The 17,203-nt window shown below is 43.1% G+C and overlaps 1 protein-coding gene across 5 annotated transcripts in view; it reads right to left on the reverse strand.

Annotated features, from left to right (window-relative positions):
* Window positions 1-9,717, reverse strand: part of LOC139264404 (heterogeneous nuclear ribonucleoproteins A2/B1-like) — a 55,692-nt gene extending 45,975 nt beyond the window's left edge. For 3 of the 5 annotated variants that reach the window (XM_070880806.1, XM_070880809.1, XM_070880803.1), the window contains exons 1-3: window positions 9,524-9,634; window positions 9,019-9,128; window positions 5,950-6,075 (exon numbers count right to left, since the gene is read on the reverse strand). In XM_070880806.1, the coding sequence (XP_070736907.1) occupies window positions 5,950-6,063 (114 nt within the window). In that variant the 5' untranslated portion in view covers window positions 6,064-6,075; window positions 9,019-9,128; window positions 9,524-9,634. The other 2 variants (XM_070880804.1, XM_070880805.1) reach the window with 2 other exon arrangements.
* Window positions 9,718-17,203: the final 7,486 nt, after the last annotated feature.

A 17,203-nucleotide genomic window follows, 5' to 3' on the forward strand; every position in this document is an offset into this window, starting at 1 on the left:
ATGATGGCTGGTTAAGTTGTGCACCTACAATGTGTAATGGTGCGCTTTGGCAATCTGGCTGCAGTAAATTTCACAGGTGATCAGCATCCATTGATTTATACTGTGCATTGGAGACCCAGTTTTAAAGTCATACTGAATGAATGATCCCTATCAACTGAATTGTGAATGGTAGAAAAGTAGAATTCAGGATTCTGAAATATTTACAGTAGAACTACTACTTGCATTTATATTGAGCCTTTTAAAGTAGGTGTCCCAAAACAAATACAAAAAGAAAGGCTGTGCCTCAGTTTCTTTCAGGGAAAGGGAATTGAGATAACCAAAAGCTTTGTTGAAGAGATGGGCTTTAAGTGGCTTTTTTAAAGTTGAGAAGTGATGGTTTTATGGACACAGCTATAGGTTTAGGGTCGAACAGTTGAAGGTTCTGTCACTAATTAAGTGGGGGAAGATAGACAGAGTCCGAGGTTGTGCTGTGACAAGGCTGTAGAGAAATTTATACGTGGGGATTTTGTGGCTCAGATTGCCAGCTGGCTGAGTTCTGTACATTTCCTGGTGCGTTTCACGATTTGCATCAATTTGCTTGATTGGTGCCATGCTAAACTTGAAGACGAGGTGGTCACTGGAGATGAGTTGTTTCTGGAAGATGTGTTCCAGAAGTTGTCTACCCTGGACGAGCAGCTTGGAGGCAATATCATTCCAGAACCTTAAAGTAGATAAATTGATTGCCACTAACTGCAGAACCAAGTGATACTTTATATATACCACAGTCTACCTATGGAGATAGTAAGGAAACATTGAATGTCATTTGATATTTGAGGAAGTGGGCAATTAAGGGCTGTTGGCTTTTGGGATCAGTCGATGAATTGCATTATTTTCTGGTCCTGAACTTGCCCTATATTCCACGTGATGCTTTTTACTTTCCAATCTAGCATCAGCTCAACTGGAAATAGCTGGTGTGAGAAAGTGCCCACATAACCCTTAGTGCAAGTTAAAAAGGCAGGAATCTGAATGAAAAAACGGTTGCATTTATATAATATCTTGCATGTTCTCAGCACACCTCAAAATACTTTACAGCTGATTAATTACTTGCATAGGCCAACACAGTAGCCAATCTGTGCATTAACAGCAAATGAGATGAAGAACTAGTTACTTTGGGCTCAATTTTCCCCAGTGATTGGTACCATTTTTTGGAGCAAGTTGAAAAACCAGTTTCCCCAATGAATTTGCATCAGTGTAACTCAGTTACGATTTTTTTTAGGTCAGGTTTTTTCCAGCCAAAGGGGGCGTAACCAGCCACCTACACCAATTAGGGAAATTTGGCCACCGTATGTGGCCTCTTCTGAAAAACCTTCCTTAGAGTTAAGGAAATCGGCGCAGCAGATACCCGGACAAGCTTTTTTTTTAAAACACAAAGCAGCAACTTGCCTCCAACCCCGCCCAACGGCTCCGGTCTGCTCCCATGCTCTGTCCCTGGTTCTCGCACCCATCAGAGAGATAATGGCAACCCAATCTTTTTGGCGCAGATCAAGGTTCCACCTGAAACTAAAGGTCAGGTTAGACCATGCCAAAATGAAGAAATCCAATGAGGAAACTTGGTATAATTTTTTTTTGGGGGGGGGGGGCGTACTTAGGCCCCCAAAAATCTGCCATACGCCAAAAATATGTCTTGGGGAAAATTGAGCCCTATGTTTCATTGGTTTCGTTTGAGGGATGAATGTAGGCAGGATATTGGGATAACTTTAAATAGCGATTTGCGCTATCGTGCCTGTGCCAACTTTTGATAAGCTATCTAATTAGTCCCACTCTTCCTGCTAATTCCCCAAAGCACTGCAGTATTTATCCAATTCCACCTAAACAGGCAGATTTTATTTTTTCATTCATGGGATGTGGGCATCATTTATTGCCCATCCCTAATTGTGCTAGGGAAGATCGTGATGAGTCGCCGCCTTGAACCCATGCAGTCTGTGTGGTTAGGTGGGGAGTTATAGGATTTTGACCTCACAACTGAAAGAAAGGCAATATATTTCCAAGTCAGGATGCAATGTTCTTCAGCCGAGCAGCGATCTGCACATCCTGCACAACCGGTTCTTAAATGGAAAAACCACACGTGGAAATTTGGGTTGTGCACCAAAAAGAAGTCTGGATCAAATGCATAACTTGCAGCTGATGGTGTTCCAATGCACCTGCTGCCCTTTTGTCCTAGGTGGTAGAGGTCGTGGTTTTGAGGTGCTGTCAAAGATGCCTTGGCGAGTTGCTGCAGTGCATCTTGTAGATGGTACACACTGCAGCCATGGCGTGTCAGCGGGGTACCAATCAAGCAGGCAGTTTTGTCCTGGCTGGGGTCGAGCATTTATCCAGGCAAGTGGAGAGTATTCCATCATGCTCCTGACTTGTGCCTTTTTTTTGGTTGGTGAAAGGCTTTGGGGAGTCAGGACACGAGTCACTTGCCGTAGCATACCCAGCCTCTGACCTGCTCGCGTAACCACAGTATTTACGTGGCCACAAAGAAAAAGGGTGGGACTCCCAAATCTGCAGCCCCTTAGATGTTATGGGGAATACAGGGTAAGATAAGGCAAAAAACGGAAGCTTATGTCAGATACTGAGCACAAAGCCTAATGGAGTCTAGAAAGTGAAGGGGTGAAATTAGGAAAGCATAAGAGGGCATGAAAAAATACTGGCAATTAACATCATGGAAAACCCGAAGATGTTTTTTAATACATAAAAGCAAGAGGATAACTAAGGCATGAGTGGGGCATATTGGAGACCAAAAAGGTAACCTGTGGAGGTGGAAATCATGGGTGTGGTCTTCAATGAATATTTTGTGTCTGTCCTTACAAAAGAAAGGGCGAGGAAGAGTGTGAAATATTAGATGAGATATAAACATAAGTGAGAGAGGAAGTATCAAGGGGTTTATCATCTTTGAAAGTCAATACATCACAAGGCCCGGATGAAATATATCCTCGGCAATTGAGAAGCAAGGGAGGAAATAGTGGAGGTTCTGACTATTTTCCATCCTCTCTGGCTACAGATGTGGTACTGGAGGACTGCTAATGTACCATTGCTTAAAAAGGGATAGATTGAGTAATTATAGGCCAGTCAGCCTAACCTCGGTGGTGGGCAAATTATTGCAAAAATTCCAAGAGACCATTTAGAAAGGCAGATTAGTCAAGGACAGTCAGCATGGATTTGTTAAGGGAAGGTCGTGTCTGCCTTGATTGAATTTTTTGAGGAGGGTCAATGAGAGTAGCACGTTTGATGCCGTCTACCAGGATTTTAGTAAGGCTTTTGACAATCCCATGTAGCCACCTGGTCAGAAAAGTAAAAGTCCACGAGATCCAAGGGAAAGTGTCAAGTTGAATCCAAAATTGGCTCAGTGACGGAAACCAAGTGCTTTTGTGACGGGAAGGCTTTTTTCAGTGCAGTTCTGCAGGGCTCCGTCCCTTTTTTTTGTGGTGTGTATATATCAGTTATTTAGATCTCAATATAGGGGAATGCTAAGTTTGCAGATGCTTCAAAAATTGGTCGTGTGGTTGATCGTGAGGAAGAAAGCTGTAGATTGCAGGAAGATGTACATGGACTCGTCAGGTGGGTAGAAAAGTGGCAAATGGAATTCAATCTGTAGAAGTGTGAGGTAATGCATTTGGAGAGGGCTAACCAGGCAAGAGAACACACAATAAATGGTAAGTTACTGAGAAGTGTAGAGGAACAGCAAGACCTTGGAGTGTGTGTTCACAGATAGCTGAAGGTAGCAGGGCAGGTAGTTAAGGCATATGGGATGCTTTCCTTTAGTAGACACAGACTATGAAGAGCCGGGAGGTTATGTTCGAGCTGTATAAAACACTAGTTAGACCACAGCTAAGAGTACTGTACAGTTCTGGTCATATTACTGGAAAGATGTGATTGCACTAGAGGGTACAGAGGAGATTTATGAGGGTGTTGGCAGGACTGGAGAATTTTAGCTAGGAGGAAAGAGTGGATAGGCTGGGGTTTTTTCCTTTGGAACAGGAGGTTGAGGGGGAGACTTGATTGAGGCGTATAAAATTATGAGGGGCCTAGATAGAGTAGATAGGATCTATTTCTCATAGCAGGGAGGTCAATAACTAGGGAATATAGATTTAAAGTAATTGGTAGAAGGATTAGAAGAGTTGTGGATACTTTTTTTCACCTAGCGGGTGGTGGGGTTCTGGAACTCGCTGCCTGAAAGGGGTGGTAGAGGCAGAAATCTTCATCACATTTAAAAAAGTACTTGAAGTGCCATGGCCTTGCGCGGCTACGGACCAAGAACTGGAAGGTGGAATTGGGTTGGATAGCGCTCTCATAGCTGGCACAGACACAATGGGCCTCCTTCTCTACCATAAATTTCTGATTCTAAGTCTCTGGTCAGTGATGACGGGCAGGATGTTGACGGGATTAGGAAATGGTAATACCGTTGAATATCAAGGCCTGGTAGTTAGATTCTTGTTGGAGATTGGCACTTGTGTGGTGCATATGTTACATATGTGTAATATATGCAGAGTTCAGCATCTCTGATAATGCAGTACTCCCTCAGTACTGTACTGAAGTGTAAGCCTAGGTTATGTGCTCATGTGTGAGACATGAGGCAAAAGTGCAGCCAACTGAATAAGACCACCACTGTTTGGAAACCGGTCTACATACAGTTCAACGTGTTTTTGTTTCTCAATGGACAAAGCGAAGCACAAGACACAGCTTCCGTCAGGATGGAGTGCCACAGATTCCCCCGGTAACTTGCACAACAAGAATGACAGGAGGTGACGGCCATTATCAATACCATAAACAACCTAGCAATGTGTTTGAAGGCAATGTCGGAAGGCATTTGATCTTACCAGGCCAGCCCAGATAATAGAATGTACTGTTCTTTAATTAATTCTATAGCACCAATGATACAATTGGATCCACACACTGCCTTAAATTCCATGTTTGCCATGCCCACTATGTACAGGGTACAGTTAGCAGCAGCTGGAAATGTTTTCTTCGTCACATCAAATATACTTGCATGATGGAAGTATGTGTTCTTGAACCCAGTGGGTTTAATCTTTGTATATCAAGATGCCTGCAAGCTTTCACTTCTACTCTGAAGGAAATGCCAGCCTGCACAAGAGGACCCCTAACCCTTTTTGTGCTACCCTTGCGTCAGGAAGCCCTGCAAATCCTGGGGCCAAAGGATATAGAGGTACTGAAAATGGGCAAGGATTTGCCCCAATTCCAGGTCTGTGCTAAATGCCACCTTTGGCTCGGTGTCCATTTTTGTCTGTTTTCACTTCTGTGAAGTATCTTGAAACCTTTTTCTGTTGTTGAAGGCACCATACAAATGCAAGTTGTTACTGATGCTGATGGCAGCCTCAAATTTGACAGTAATCCTGTAAAATAAGTGAAGTTGTGCTACTTTCTCCAGGAGCATCGACATTCACGTAAACAGATTGCTTTCATTTAAACCACTGGCGGTAGTGGCAACAGCACCCTGAAAGTCAAAAATAAGTAATGCTACTGGCTTCCATCTTGTCTGGCCACGCATGCCAGCAGTGCCTTTCTGCTAATTGTGGAAGGTGCATTTGTCAGAAACTTTAAACATTTATGCACATGCAGGTATTTGTTGGAAGTAGCTGTTCAACATAAAGATGTTACAAGTGAAGATTGAAGAATACTTGCACTGCATCATCACTATAGGCATGAACAGGCACCAAAAGTTTAAAGGTAAAACAGTAACCCATTTTATGTGTACATCTATTTGTGAAGTGAAGCACTTCCATTTTGGGCTCTTTGAGTCAGTATTAAGCACTCCTAGGTAAAGTATAACAGCTGCTACATATAAAAGTTAAATGAATCTAGGTTGAAACCTTACTCAGGAATTAACCATCTGCATTTAATGGAGATAAATACTTTTTACTGAATTGAACTTTTATCTCCTTTTCTCACCATGTTGCTCCTCCTCACCTGACTCCATAGATGACAAGCTCCTTCTGGTATCTCACCTAAGTGGCCAGTATCAGATTCTTCAAATTGTAGGAGATATGCAGTACAACCATGTCCACTCCTGTCCACTTCCATATCGCGGGACACCTGATCAAAGGGTTGAGTTACAATAAAAGACTAGAAATGGACTTTTCAGTCTGGAAGCATGTCTGAGAGGTGGAGGGCGGAATTGGTCTTTGACAGTAGTGCAAAATGGGTGACGGCGATTTTCTTTTTGGGCGCAGTATAAAACCGTCTGCCAATTCACTATCGACTGATTTTGTACTAGTGCCGAAGATGAATTTCACCGTGCAGCTATCTGCAAGTCCCGTGCAGCCGATGAGATGGCTTTTAAATAGAAAAACCAAGCATGCACGGAATTTTGAAAGGCCCGGGAAGCATGTTAAGGAGACGGTGTGGGCCAAAAAGAAATTACAGGGAACATTGGGTGTAACTAGCAGGGGTAGATAAGGGGGGACCAGTGAGTGTAGTGTATTTAGATTTTCAGAAAGCTTTCGATAAGGTGCCGCACAAGAAGTTGTTACAAGAGATTAGGGCTCATGGGAGTAGGGGTACTATATTAGCATGGATTAAGGATTGGTTAACGGACTGAAAACAGAGAGTCGGAATAAAGGATCATTTTCAGGATGGCAGGGTGTAACAAGTGGAGTGCCACATGGATCAGTGCTTGGGCCTCAGCTAGTTACAATATATATAAATGAATTAGATGAGAGAACTGAGTGCAATTTATCCAAGTTTGCTGATGATACAAAAGCTAGGAGGAAAAGTAAGCTGTGAGGAGGCCACAAAGAGACTGCAAAATGTTATAGACCGATTAAGTGATTAGGCAAGAAGGTGGCAGATGAAGCATAATGTGGGGAAGTGTGAAATTACCCACTTTGGTAGGAAGAATGGAAAAGAAGAATATTTTTTAAAAGGTGAGGGTCTAGTAAATGTTGATATGCAGATGGATTTGGGGGCCTTGTCCACGAACCACAGAAAGTTAATATGCAGGTGCAGCAAGCAATTAGGAAGGCAAATGGTATGTTAACCTTTATTGCAAGGGGGTTGGATATAATAATAAGGAAGTCTTGCTGCAATTAGAGAGTGCTTTGGTGAGAACTCACCTGGAGTACGGTGTACACTTTTGGTCTCCTTATCGAAGGAAAGATATAGTTGCCTTGGAGGGAGTGCAACCGTAGCTCACTCGATTGATTCCTGGGATGACAGTGCTGTCCTATGAGGAGAGATTGAGTGGAATGGGCCTTTATTCTCTGGATTTTAGAAGAATGTGAGGTGATCTCATTGAAACATATAACATTCTTAGAGGGCTTGTCAGGCTGTTTCTCCTGGCTGGAGAGTCTAGAACTAGGGATCATCGACTCAGGATAAGCAGTTGGCCATGAGGAGAAATTTCTTCACTCAGAGGATTGTGAATCTTTCGAATTCTCTACCTCAGAGGGCTGTGGATGCTCAGTTGATGAGTATATTTAAGACTGAGATATATAGATTTTTGGACTCATGGGGAATCAAGAGATATGGGGATTGGGCAGGAAAGTGGAGTTGGTGCAGAAGTTCAGCAATGATCTTACTGAATGGCGGAGCAGGCTTGAGGGGCCGTATGACCTACTCTTCCTCTTGTGTTCTTAAGTGTTGCTGCCAACATCATGACCCCCTCTACGATTTGCATCTAAGTAGTGTTACAAAGTGTTACAATAGTTCTAGTGGACTATTGGGGTCTCAAAGAGGTACTTTTGCTATCTTGATAGATTTAGAGGGACTCTGAATATGCTTTCAAGGGGCATCCCGCATAGTAGTTTACTATGCCATGTTGCAGTCTAAAAAAGGCTTGGATGTGGAAATTCCTGTGGAGTTGGCCTTGGCTACTTTGGAGGCAGAAGAACATGGAGTGGAACATCATGAAGACCGTCACTCAGAGGATTCCGCAATAACAGCGGCAATGGTCATCAGAACTCAACATATTAGTGAGGTGTTCTCATTTGTATGTCTACCTTTGTAATTTACTTCATCCCCGCCCCCCCCCCCCCGGCCACGTTCACATAAATTCTTATTCCTTCAATGTAGTACCCATCCTTATACTTTACAGCACAGCAGACCTCTTTGGCCCTCTGTGAATACTTGAGCACAAAATAGCAAAGGTTTGGGACCAAGGAACGTGGGGATGTGTCTTGCTTCAATAATTCATCTGTGCCCAGTCTGCATCATTCACCTCCACTTTATCATCATCCTTGTCATCATCATACTCCACAAGAAAGAATTGTATTCCTTTCTGCTTATCATCATCATTCTCGTCTACTCCCATTATTGTGATGGATCTCCAGGAAAGAACGCTATAAGCTAACAAAGAGTCCGCATAACTCTTTAAAATTAAAAGGACAGTAAAGGGTGAGGAATCTCCTGGCTCTCTGCTGCTTTACAAGGATGCCATAGTGAATATCTAGGTATGTACCCATTAGCCTGCACCCTGCACTATACCACTGATCTTGCCATCTCCCATAGTTAGAGCGCAATGCCACTCCACCAGCTCCACTGATTCTCATCGGGGGTCAGCTCTGTTAATCTCCAGTATTTCCCTCTGGTCCCCTGCCTTTCATGGGTATTGTGTGAAAATTTTCCTGTAACAAGATTATGTGCACAAAGTGATAGCTAGTATGTGAGGGGTGCCTTCTAGGTGACATAAGATAGTTGAGGTTATAGATATGCTGATATCACCTTGTTGAAGTGGAGGAAGGAGTTTTAACCTTGTCCATGCGAGTAGTTCCTTAGGAAAGTTGACAACACCTCCTATAAGATGCAGAGTTAATGAGTCCCTGAACCACAGTATAGTATGAAAGATGATTTTGTAGTTAGTAATTTTAGAGGATTCCCAAGAAAGAAAAAGAAGAGCTGGCAATCTGTTACCTTACCAAACTTTATCAAATCATTGAACTTTTTCTGGCACTGGTCTGCACTTCTGAGGGGTGGGGGGGGTGAATTAGGTAGCACTTTTCCTGAGGTTTCCTCCCATGGGCATCCGGCAATCTTTCTTACTTTTGCTGCATTTGATCCAGGAATCTCTGATGGTCAGCCTCATTAAAATGTTGTACTCTTCTGTCTCCTTCTAATGCGCTGCTCCCTTCTTTGGATGCCTCTCTGTGTTCCTGCAATAGAAGATATTCTTTAGAAGTGCAATAAAATCTCACCTGAGCCATCTTTTACAGCTGCCTGAGGTCAAATCAGTGCTGCAAAAAGATGTGTCCATTCTGACTGTCAGCAGGAGTTGGATCAAGGCTATCAGTTTAGGTTAGAACATAAGAACACAAGAATTAGGAACAGGAGTAGGCCATCTAGCCCCTCGAGCCTGCCCCGCCATTCAACAAGATCATGGCTGATCTGGCCATGGACTACTACTAAGAGCAATACGACCACAATACCCCAAATCTGCCACTACTTCTGTTAATGCTCCATTTAAACTTGACATTTTGCCCTTCCTTCATAAAACTCACTCACTGATATGACTCACAGGTAATGAACTCAGTCCTTGTATTCATCTTACCCTGAGCAAAACTGCACAAGTAATATTTTAACTAGGACCACCCATCGTAAACAGGGCATTAGCAGCCTGAAAATAGCTTACTGCCCTGTTTATGCTTGCACTCCGTTCGTCGCCCACCTGAAATGGGTCTTCTGCTGGGCAGATGGAGCAGCCATCTGCTTCAGACAGCTGCAGCTCACTAGCAACATGGTAATGAGGCCTGCCCTCAAAACAGACCAGGGCTCCTCCTGCCAACAGGGTCAGGCAGCCAACCAGCGCACTCTGCTGGTCCACTGACTGATAGTTAAAATCTCGCCCCTATGAGTTTATCTTGATCCTCTTTTAACAAAGATTGAGCAATCCTTAACAAGCAAATTTCTTTTAATTATCTAAATTGAATTAACTTATCTAGTTTGAGAATAACAATGTCGGCAGTGAAAAATATCAAAACTGTTACTGCTTTCTACTGATCTTTCACACATTACTCACATCTACTTTTTCATTAAATTTGTCCCAAAGTAAAATACACCCATGAATATCTTCCGTTCAAAGTGTAAATTTCATTTGCTTTAAAAAAAATGTTCTGTCCTTACCCTTCCTCTCCTCAAGACAGTGCTAAGTATCGCTGTAAGAAGAGAGAGGCATCACAGCCTGAGTCTGATCCTCAGTTGTCATCAACAGAGGCCACTTGCTAACAATCAGCAACAGGAACCATAGCCAATATTTCCTTTTCCTGCAGGGATATTGAGGCTAATTCAAAAGCCCCACTGACTCTGTGTCTAAAATCAGCTAACTCAGCGCAATGACGTGGTGCATTTACTCATTCAGTCATCAGAGATCCTTTACTCCCTTGTTGTTTCAGACATGGATTGCTTCAAACTAAAATGTGATGCTAAAGGAAGGTGTAATGATAAAAATATTTTGATAATCTTGCAGACCTTGCAGAATTAATAGGAGATTTCAAGATAATTTGCTGAGATTTGTTGTTAGAAGTAATTCATACTAACATCAGTAAATGGTAGGTAAATTAGTATACACCAAATTTTCATTCCAAATAGGTTGATAAGGAGTATGGCTGTCAGGGACAATAAGTCCAGATTTACCTCTGTTTTATTTGATGGCAAAATCCCATCATCAACTTTAATTATTTTTATAAAGTTATCCAGTAAATCCTTAGGAGTGAATAATGTGGCAAACATTATTTTACAATAATACACTCTGCAAAATTGAAAAGTTTTAATTGCTTTAAAAACTCAATTTTAAACCTTCCATGTTCATATAATTATATTACTTGCATCTCTTTTCAGATTCTGATGGAACTGTTGTGAATTTTCAGCATTTTCTGTTATTTCACTTTTCAACATTTGCAGATTTTTTTTCTTTGGTCCCATTCATATCATTTATACTATCTGCCATTGTTAACAATTACACGATATTCTTTCTTTCATGTGCCTGCGACAATATCACAAAGAATGAAAATAATTCCGATCATGTCCTGCTCTGGTAGAAACTGTATAACAGTATCTCTCAGCCACTGCTTTCTTGCTATTCATGAGCTGATGGACATAAATTTAGACACATCAGTACAGATAATAATGGCAGCCTTTCATCCCCACTTGCTCAGTGGTAGTTAGCATAAGTGCATTCATCTCCTGCTTCTCATCATCACAGCAGTATAACCATGTATCACAGGCAATACAGATACTATTCAAAGAAGATCAGGGTTGTTCTCCCACTGTCCAGGCCAACATTTATCCCACAAGCAACATCACTAAAACAGATTATCTAATCATATATTTTATTGCTGTCTGTGGGACCTTCTTGTGCCCAAACAGTGACTACACTTCAAAATGTATTTAATTGGCTGTGAAGTACCTTGGGATGTCCTGAGGTTGTGAAAGGTGCAATATAAATGCAAGTTTTTTCTTTACATGCAGGTGTCTTTTGAGTTAGTAACTCATATAGATGTGAAGTTCCTCCTATGGTACAGGCAATGCATTTCCTTGCCTCTTTTTTAGTGCAATCATAGGGCATACAGCTTTATTCTCTTCACTTGCTGGAAGATTGATAGTGAGAGGACAATCCAAAAGTACCTGTTGACTCGTGCAGTTCTACACCTGTGGGCTGACAGTTGGTCAATTAGATATTGTAACATTTATTGTAACTTTAAGGTACTGAGTACTGAATGTAACAATCTGATCCATGCGATACAAGGCACCTGGAGTAAGGGATTTATGTCCAGGACGTGACACTGCCATCTCTATGTAACCCAATTCCATGTCCATTCGTTTGCACATTTCAGCTGCTGATCCAGACCTAAGCTCATTAATGCAAAAGCAAAATACTGCGGATGCTGGAAATCTGGAATAAAACCAGAAAATGTTGGAAATACTCAGCAGGTCAGGCAGCATCTGTGGAAAGAAAAACAGTTAACGGGCTGGATTTTGCTGACGCTCAGAGGGTGAGTTCGGAGGCGGGTCTGATGTCAAAATCTAAAATATTGACAGCAGGGCGGTATCCCGCTCTGAACCCACCTCTTTGTAAGTTTCCCAAGTGCTGGCTCTGCCTGTGCTTTGAAGACCTCGCACTAAGTGACGGGTGAGCCAATTCAAATACTTAAGAGGGTGTTCAAAGTTATTTAAGCAGCATTTTATCAGCTATTAACCATCTTTCCAACTTTTTCAAGAGGTTCCTGTCACTCGGGGATCACGTCAGGTCAATACTTCGGGTTTTCAGTGGTTCTCATTTGCTTTAGAAACATAGAAAATAGGTGCAGGAGCAGGCCATTCGGCCCTTCGAGCCTGCACCACCATTCAATATGATCATGACTGATCATGCACTTCAGTACCCCATTCCTGCTTTCTCTCCGTACCCCTTGATCCCTTTAGCGTAAGGGCCACATCTAACTCCCTTTTGAATATATCTAATGAACTGGACTCAACAAATTTCTGTGGTAGAGAATTCCACAGGTTCACAATTCTCTGGGTGAAAAAGTTTCTCCTCATCTCGGTCCTAGATGGCTTACCCCTTATCCTTAGACTGTGACCCCTGGTTCTGGACTTCCCCAACATCGGGAACATTCTTCCTGCATCTAACCTATCCAATCCCGTCAAAATTTTATATGCTTCCATGAGATCCCCTCTCATTCTTCTAAATTCCAGTGAATATAAGCCTAGTCGATCCAGTCTTTCTTCATATGTCAGTCCTGCCATCCCGGGAATCAGTCTGGTGAACCTTCGCTGCACTCCCTTTAAATAGGTGACAGCCTCAAAACTGATACAAAAGCTACCATTTCATAGCTGTTGACTTTCCAATGTTAGAAACTGGAGCCTTCAGGATTTGGAACACACGTTGGAGCTTTAGGAAGGTTGGAAATGTTTGGAGTATACTTTCGACCCACTGTCACCTCCTTTCAACAACCTATCTCACGATTGACAGATTGCTTCTCTCATCTCAACTTCACCTGCCAACTATTCCAGCAGCATCGGTGCCCTTGAAAAAATATCATCTTGGTCCTCAGATTCCCACCATGATCAGCCCCAACACCAATATCACCAGGCACACCAGCAACACCAACAACACCAACAACAACACCAAATGTCTCCACAATCATCTGATGCTGGAAAGGACACAGGGCATCAGCACCTGACCACATTGGTTCCCAGGAGGCCAGGGATGGTCTCACCATGGCCAGATTTACTTCACTTGACACTGTACACCCTGGTTGCCACATGATATGCCAGATTGGCACCACCCCACACCAACATCATGTGAGTAAGGATGTGCAGGAGTAGGGTTAGGAAGGCAGAGTGATTGGGATGTGATGAATGGCACAGCAGGATGAGATTGAGTCTGGCTTTGCAGTAACGTTTCATGATCTACTGAGAACATAAGAACATAAGAAATAGGAACAGGAGTAGGCCATACGGCCACTCAAGCCTGCTCCGCCATTCAATAAGATCATGGCTGATCTGATCATGGACTCAGTTCCCCTCCCTGCCCGCTCCCCATAACCCCTTATCCCTTTATCGTTTAAGTAACTGTCTATTTCTGTCAAATTTATTCAATGTCCCAGCTTCCACAGCTCTCTGAGGCAGCAAATTCCACAGATTTACAACCCTCTGAGAAAATAAATTTCTCCTCATCTCAGTTTTAAATGGGCGGCCTCTTATTCTAAGATCATGCCCTCTAGTTCTAATCTCCCCCATCAGTGGAAACATCCCCTCTGCATCCACCTTGTCAAGCCCTCTCATAATCTTATACGTTTCGATAAGATCACCTCTCATTCTTCTGAATTCCAAAGAGCAGATGCCCAACCTACTCAACCTTTCCTCATAAGTCAACCCCCTCTTCTCCGGAATTAACCTAGTGAACCTTCTCTGAACTGCCTCCAAAGCAAGTATATCCTTTCATAAATATGGAACCAAACCTGCACGCAGTATTCCAGGTGTGACCTCACCAATACCCTGTATAGCTGTAGCAAGACTTCCCTGCTTTTATACTCCATCCCCTTTGCAATAAAGGGCAAGATTCCATTGGCCTTCCTGATCATTTGCTGTACCTGAATACTAACCTTTTATGTTTCATGCACAAGTACCCCCAGGTCCCGTTGTACTGCAGCACTTTGCAATCTTTCTCCATTTAATTAATAACTTGCTCTTTGATTTTTTTTCTGCCAAAGTGCATGACCTCGTACTTTCCAACATTATACTCCATCTGCCAAATTTTTGACCACTCACTTAGCTTGTCTATGTCCTTTTGCAGATTTTTTGTGTCCTCCTCACACATTGCTTTTCCTCCTATTTTTGTATCGTCAGCAAACGTGGCTACGTTACACTCAGTCCCTTCTTCCAAGTCATCGAAAGGTTTGTACCACTGCAGCCAAGTCCTCCTGATGACATCCCTGCTTGCGCCCTCCTGTACAATGCAACTATGTTGTGTTGCTGTCCTGGGGAGGTCTCTTCCGGCCATTGGAAGGGAAGGAAACCTCTCTGCATGCTGGGGAGGGAAGGCAAAGTGATTGGAATGTGATGGGAGAGCCTGGGTGCAGCCATGCACCTTTATGCAGTGCTTGTCAGTGTTTGCAGAACCTCAATGCTGCACAACACTGACAGCACAACTGTCAAAATGTATGTGGGCATGGTCTCTTTAAGGAAACCAGTTGATGTCGCATCATCAAATTACGTCATCAGACCTGCTTCTTTTTAATTGGCTTGGAACCTCGCAGGGTGGGCTTAAAAAGGCCAATCAAGGCAAAATTACTTCAACAGAACGCAATGGAACCGGGAGCAGGGTCTCCATCCGCCACACTTAGCCCGACTCAGTAGGCAAAATCATGGCCAACATTTCAGGTCGATGAGTATTTTCAGCATTTTCTGGTTTTATTCCCAAGCTCATTACTTCTCTCTCCTCTTTTTTCCTCTCTTAGCCCCTTCTCTCCTGTCTCTTCCCTTCTCTTTTCTCCACTCCTGGTTATTTTGCACCTCCCAATCACAAGCCCAACTCATTACTACTCCTCTGCCTTCTTACTCTTTTGCACCATCCCAGGCTTGAAATTCTCTTCGAAAAGCCCAAAGCTACCCTATGTGCTTCTCTTGCCATTCTCCAAAGGGCTCATCAAGATATCCATTGCTGCCTTTTTATATGTAGCAACCCCAACTGCTCCATCCCCTCTCGCTGACCTTCAATCCAGTACACCCACTGGGGGGATAATCTCACTAACCTCCTTCCTGTCCTACTCACTCCACCCACCACTGCCTCTTTGAACTCTACCAGCAGACCAACAATTGCTGCCCCATCCACATTTCCCTTCAGAATGCCTGTTCATTCGCAAACAAAACCCTTGTAATCCACAAATTTATTGTGGATAATTGAATTGGCATCATAGCCTTGATGGAAACTTGAGTTCCAGGTGGTGAGACTTTGGGGGCAAAATGGGGTAGCACATGTTTTTCGGGTGCTATGAGTGCTCTCAGAACTCCAAAATAGTATACACGGCACATGCGTACACCTGTGGATCAAATTGCACCGGACACCATATTGCTGGGGGTGTGCGCAGTGAACGTCGGCAGATGTATGCCGAGCAGGCAGGTCATGATGTCAATCATTGTGTGATTTGATGCCAGCACTGCCATTTTGGACCTCACGCTCTAGCTAACACTCTCTTAACCTCACACAGCTGAACACGCATTTAGCAGCAGGAAAGACTCCCCACCAGCGCTATTTAAAAGAATCATTTCTACCGGTTAGTTTTCTACATCACAACAGTGATAACACTTCAAAAAAAAAAAGTGCTTCGTTGGCTGTTCAGTGTTTGGGACATCCAGTGGTCGTGAAAGACGCTAAATAAATGCAAACCTTTCTTCCTCTCTTCAGTTGCTGGTTGATTTCTTTTGGCTGTTGCTATGATTCTACAAGTGCTTTGTGCTTTCTATAGTTGTTTTACGTTAGAAAAGTCTACAGGGAGTGGTGTGACAGGTGCTGAAGGGTATTTTCCTGACTTAGAAACATATAAAATAGGTGCAGGAGTAGGCCATTCGGCCCTTCGAGCCTGCACCACCATTCAAGAAGATCATGGCTGATCATTCCCTCACTACCCCTTTCCTACTTTCTCTCCATACCCCTTGATCCCCTTAGCCGTAAGGGCCATATCTAACTCCCTCTTGAATATATCCAATGAACTGGCATCAACAACTCTCTGCGGTAGAGAATTCCACAGGTTAACAACTCTCTGAGTGAAGAAGTTTCTCCTCATCTCAGTCCTAAATGGCTTACCCCTTATCCTTAGACTATGTCCCCTGATCTGGACTTCCCCAACATCGGGAACATTCTTCCTGCATCTAACCTGTCCAGTCCCGTCAGAATTTTGCACAAACCATTTGCTGCCATACATGGGTGGACTATATATATATATATATATATATATAGTTAGAATTCCCCTTGGAATACAGCATGACTTGGAGAATGAACTGAGGCTATGCAGAGCAGGACAAGCTGCTGGAAGAGGAGGGGGCAAAGGGCGCTCAGCAGGAGGCCATATCTGCCCAGGGTGTACAGGCGACTCCTGAGGGAGCTCCTCACTGTGCTCCTCTATCTTTGCGAATCTACTGCCATCATTGGCCCTTTCTCTCCCAATCTCCTCTCTTCCACTATTTAAGTTCCCCTGGCTCTAATCGAGGGTGGATTTTAGCCTTAATTACAATTTGACCATTAGTTTAAATTGCCACTGCCCACCCCGCTACCATGCTCTCTGCTTTTTTCATTTAACTTCTGGATCGCTTTGAAAATTTAGCTTCCAAATTCCTAGACTTCTCTGGATCAAGACTACGCTTCTGCACTTGACAACATCATAAGATTCATCTGATGTGCATCTGAAGGGTTGACGGTGGATAGGCAATGGCAAACATTTAAAGATCACATGGATGAACTTCAGCAATTGTACATCCCTGTCTGGAGTAAAAATAAAACGGGGAAGGTGGCTCAACTGTGGCTAACAAGGGAAATTAAGGATAGTGTTAAAGCCAAGGAAGAGGCATATAAATTGGCTAGAAAAAGCAACAAACCTGAGGACTGGGAGAAATTTAGAATTCAACAGAGGAGGACTAAGGGTTTAATTAAGAGGGGGAAAATAGAGTACGAGAGGAAACTTGCAGGGAACATAAAAACTGACTGCAAAAGCTTCTATAAATATGTGAAGAGAAA

This window comes from Pristiophorus japonicus, chromosome 5 (assembly GCF_044704955.1).
Source record: "Pristiophorus japonicus isolate sPriJap1 chromosome 5, sPriJap1.hap1, whole genome shotgun sequence".
Classification (NCBI taxonomy): domain Eukaryota; kingdom Metazoa; phylum Chordata; class Chondrichthyes; family Pristiophoridae; genus Pristiophorus; species Pristiophorus japonicus.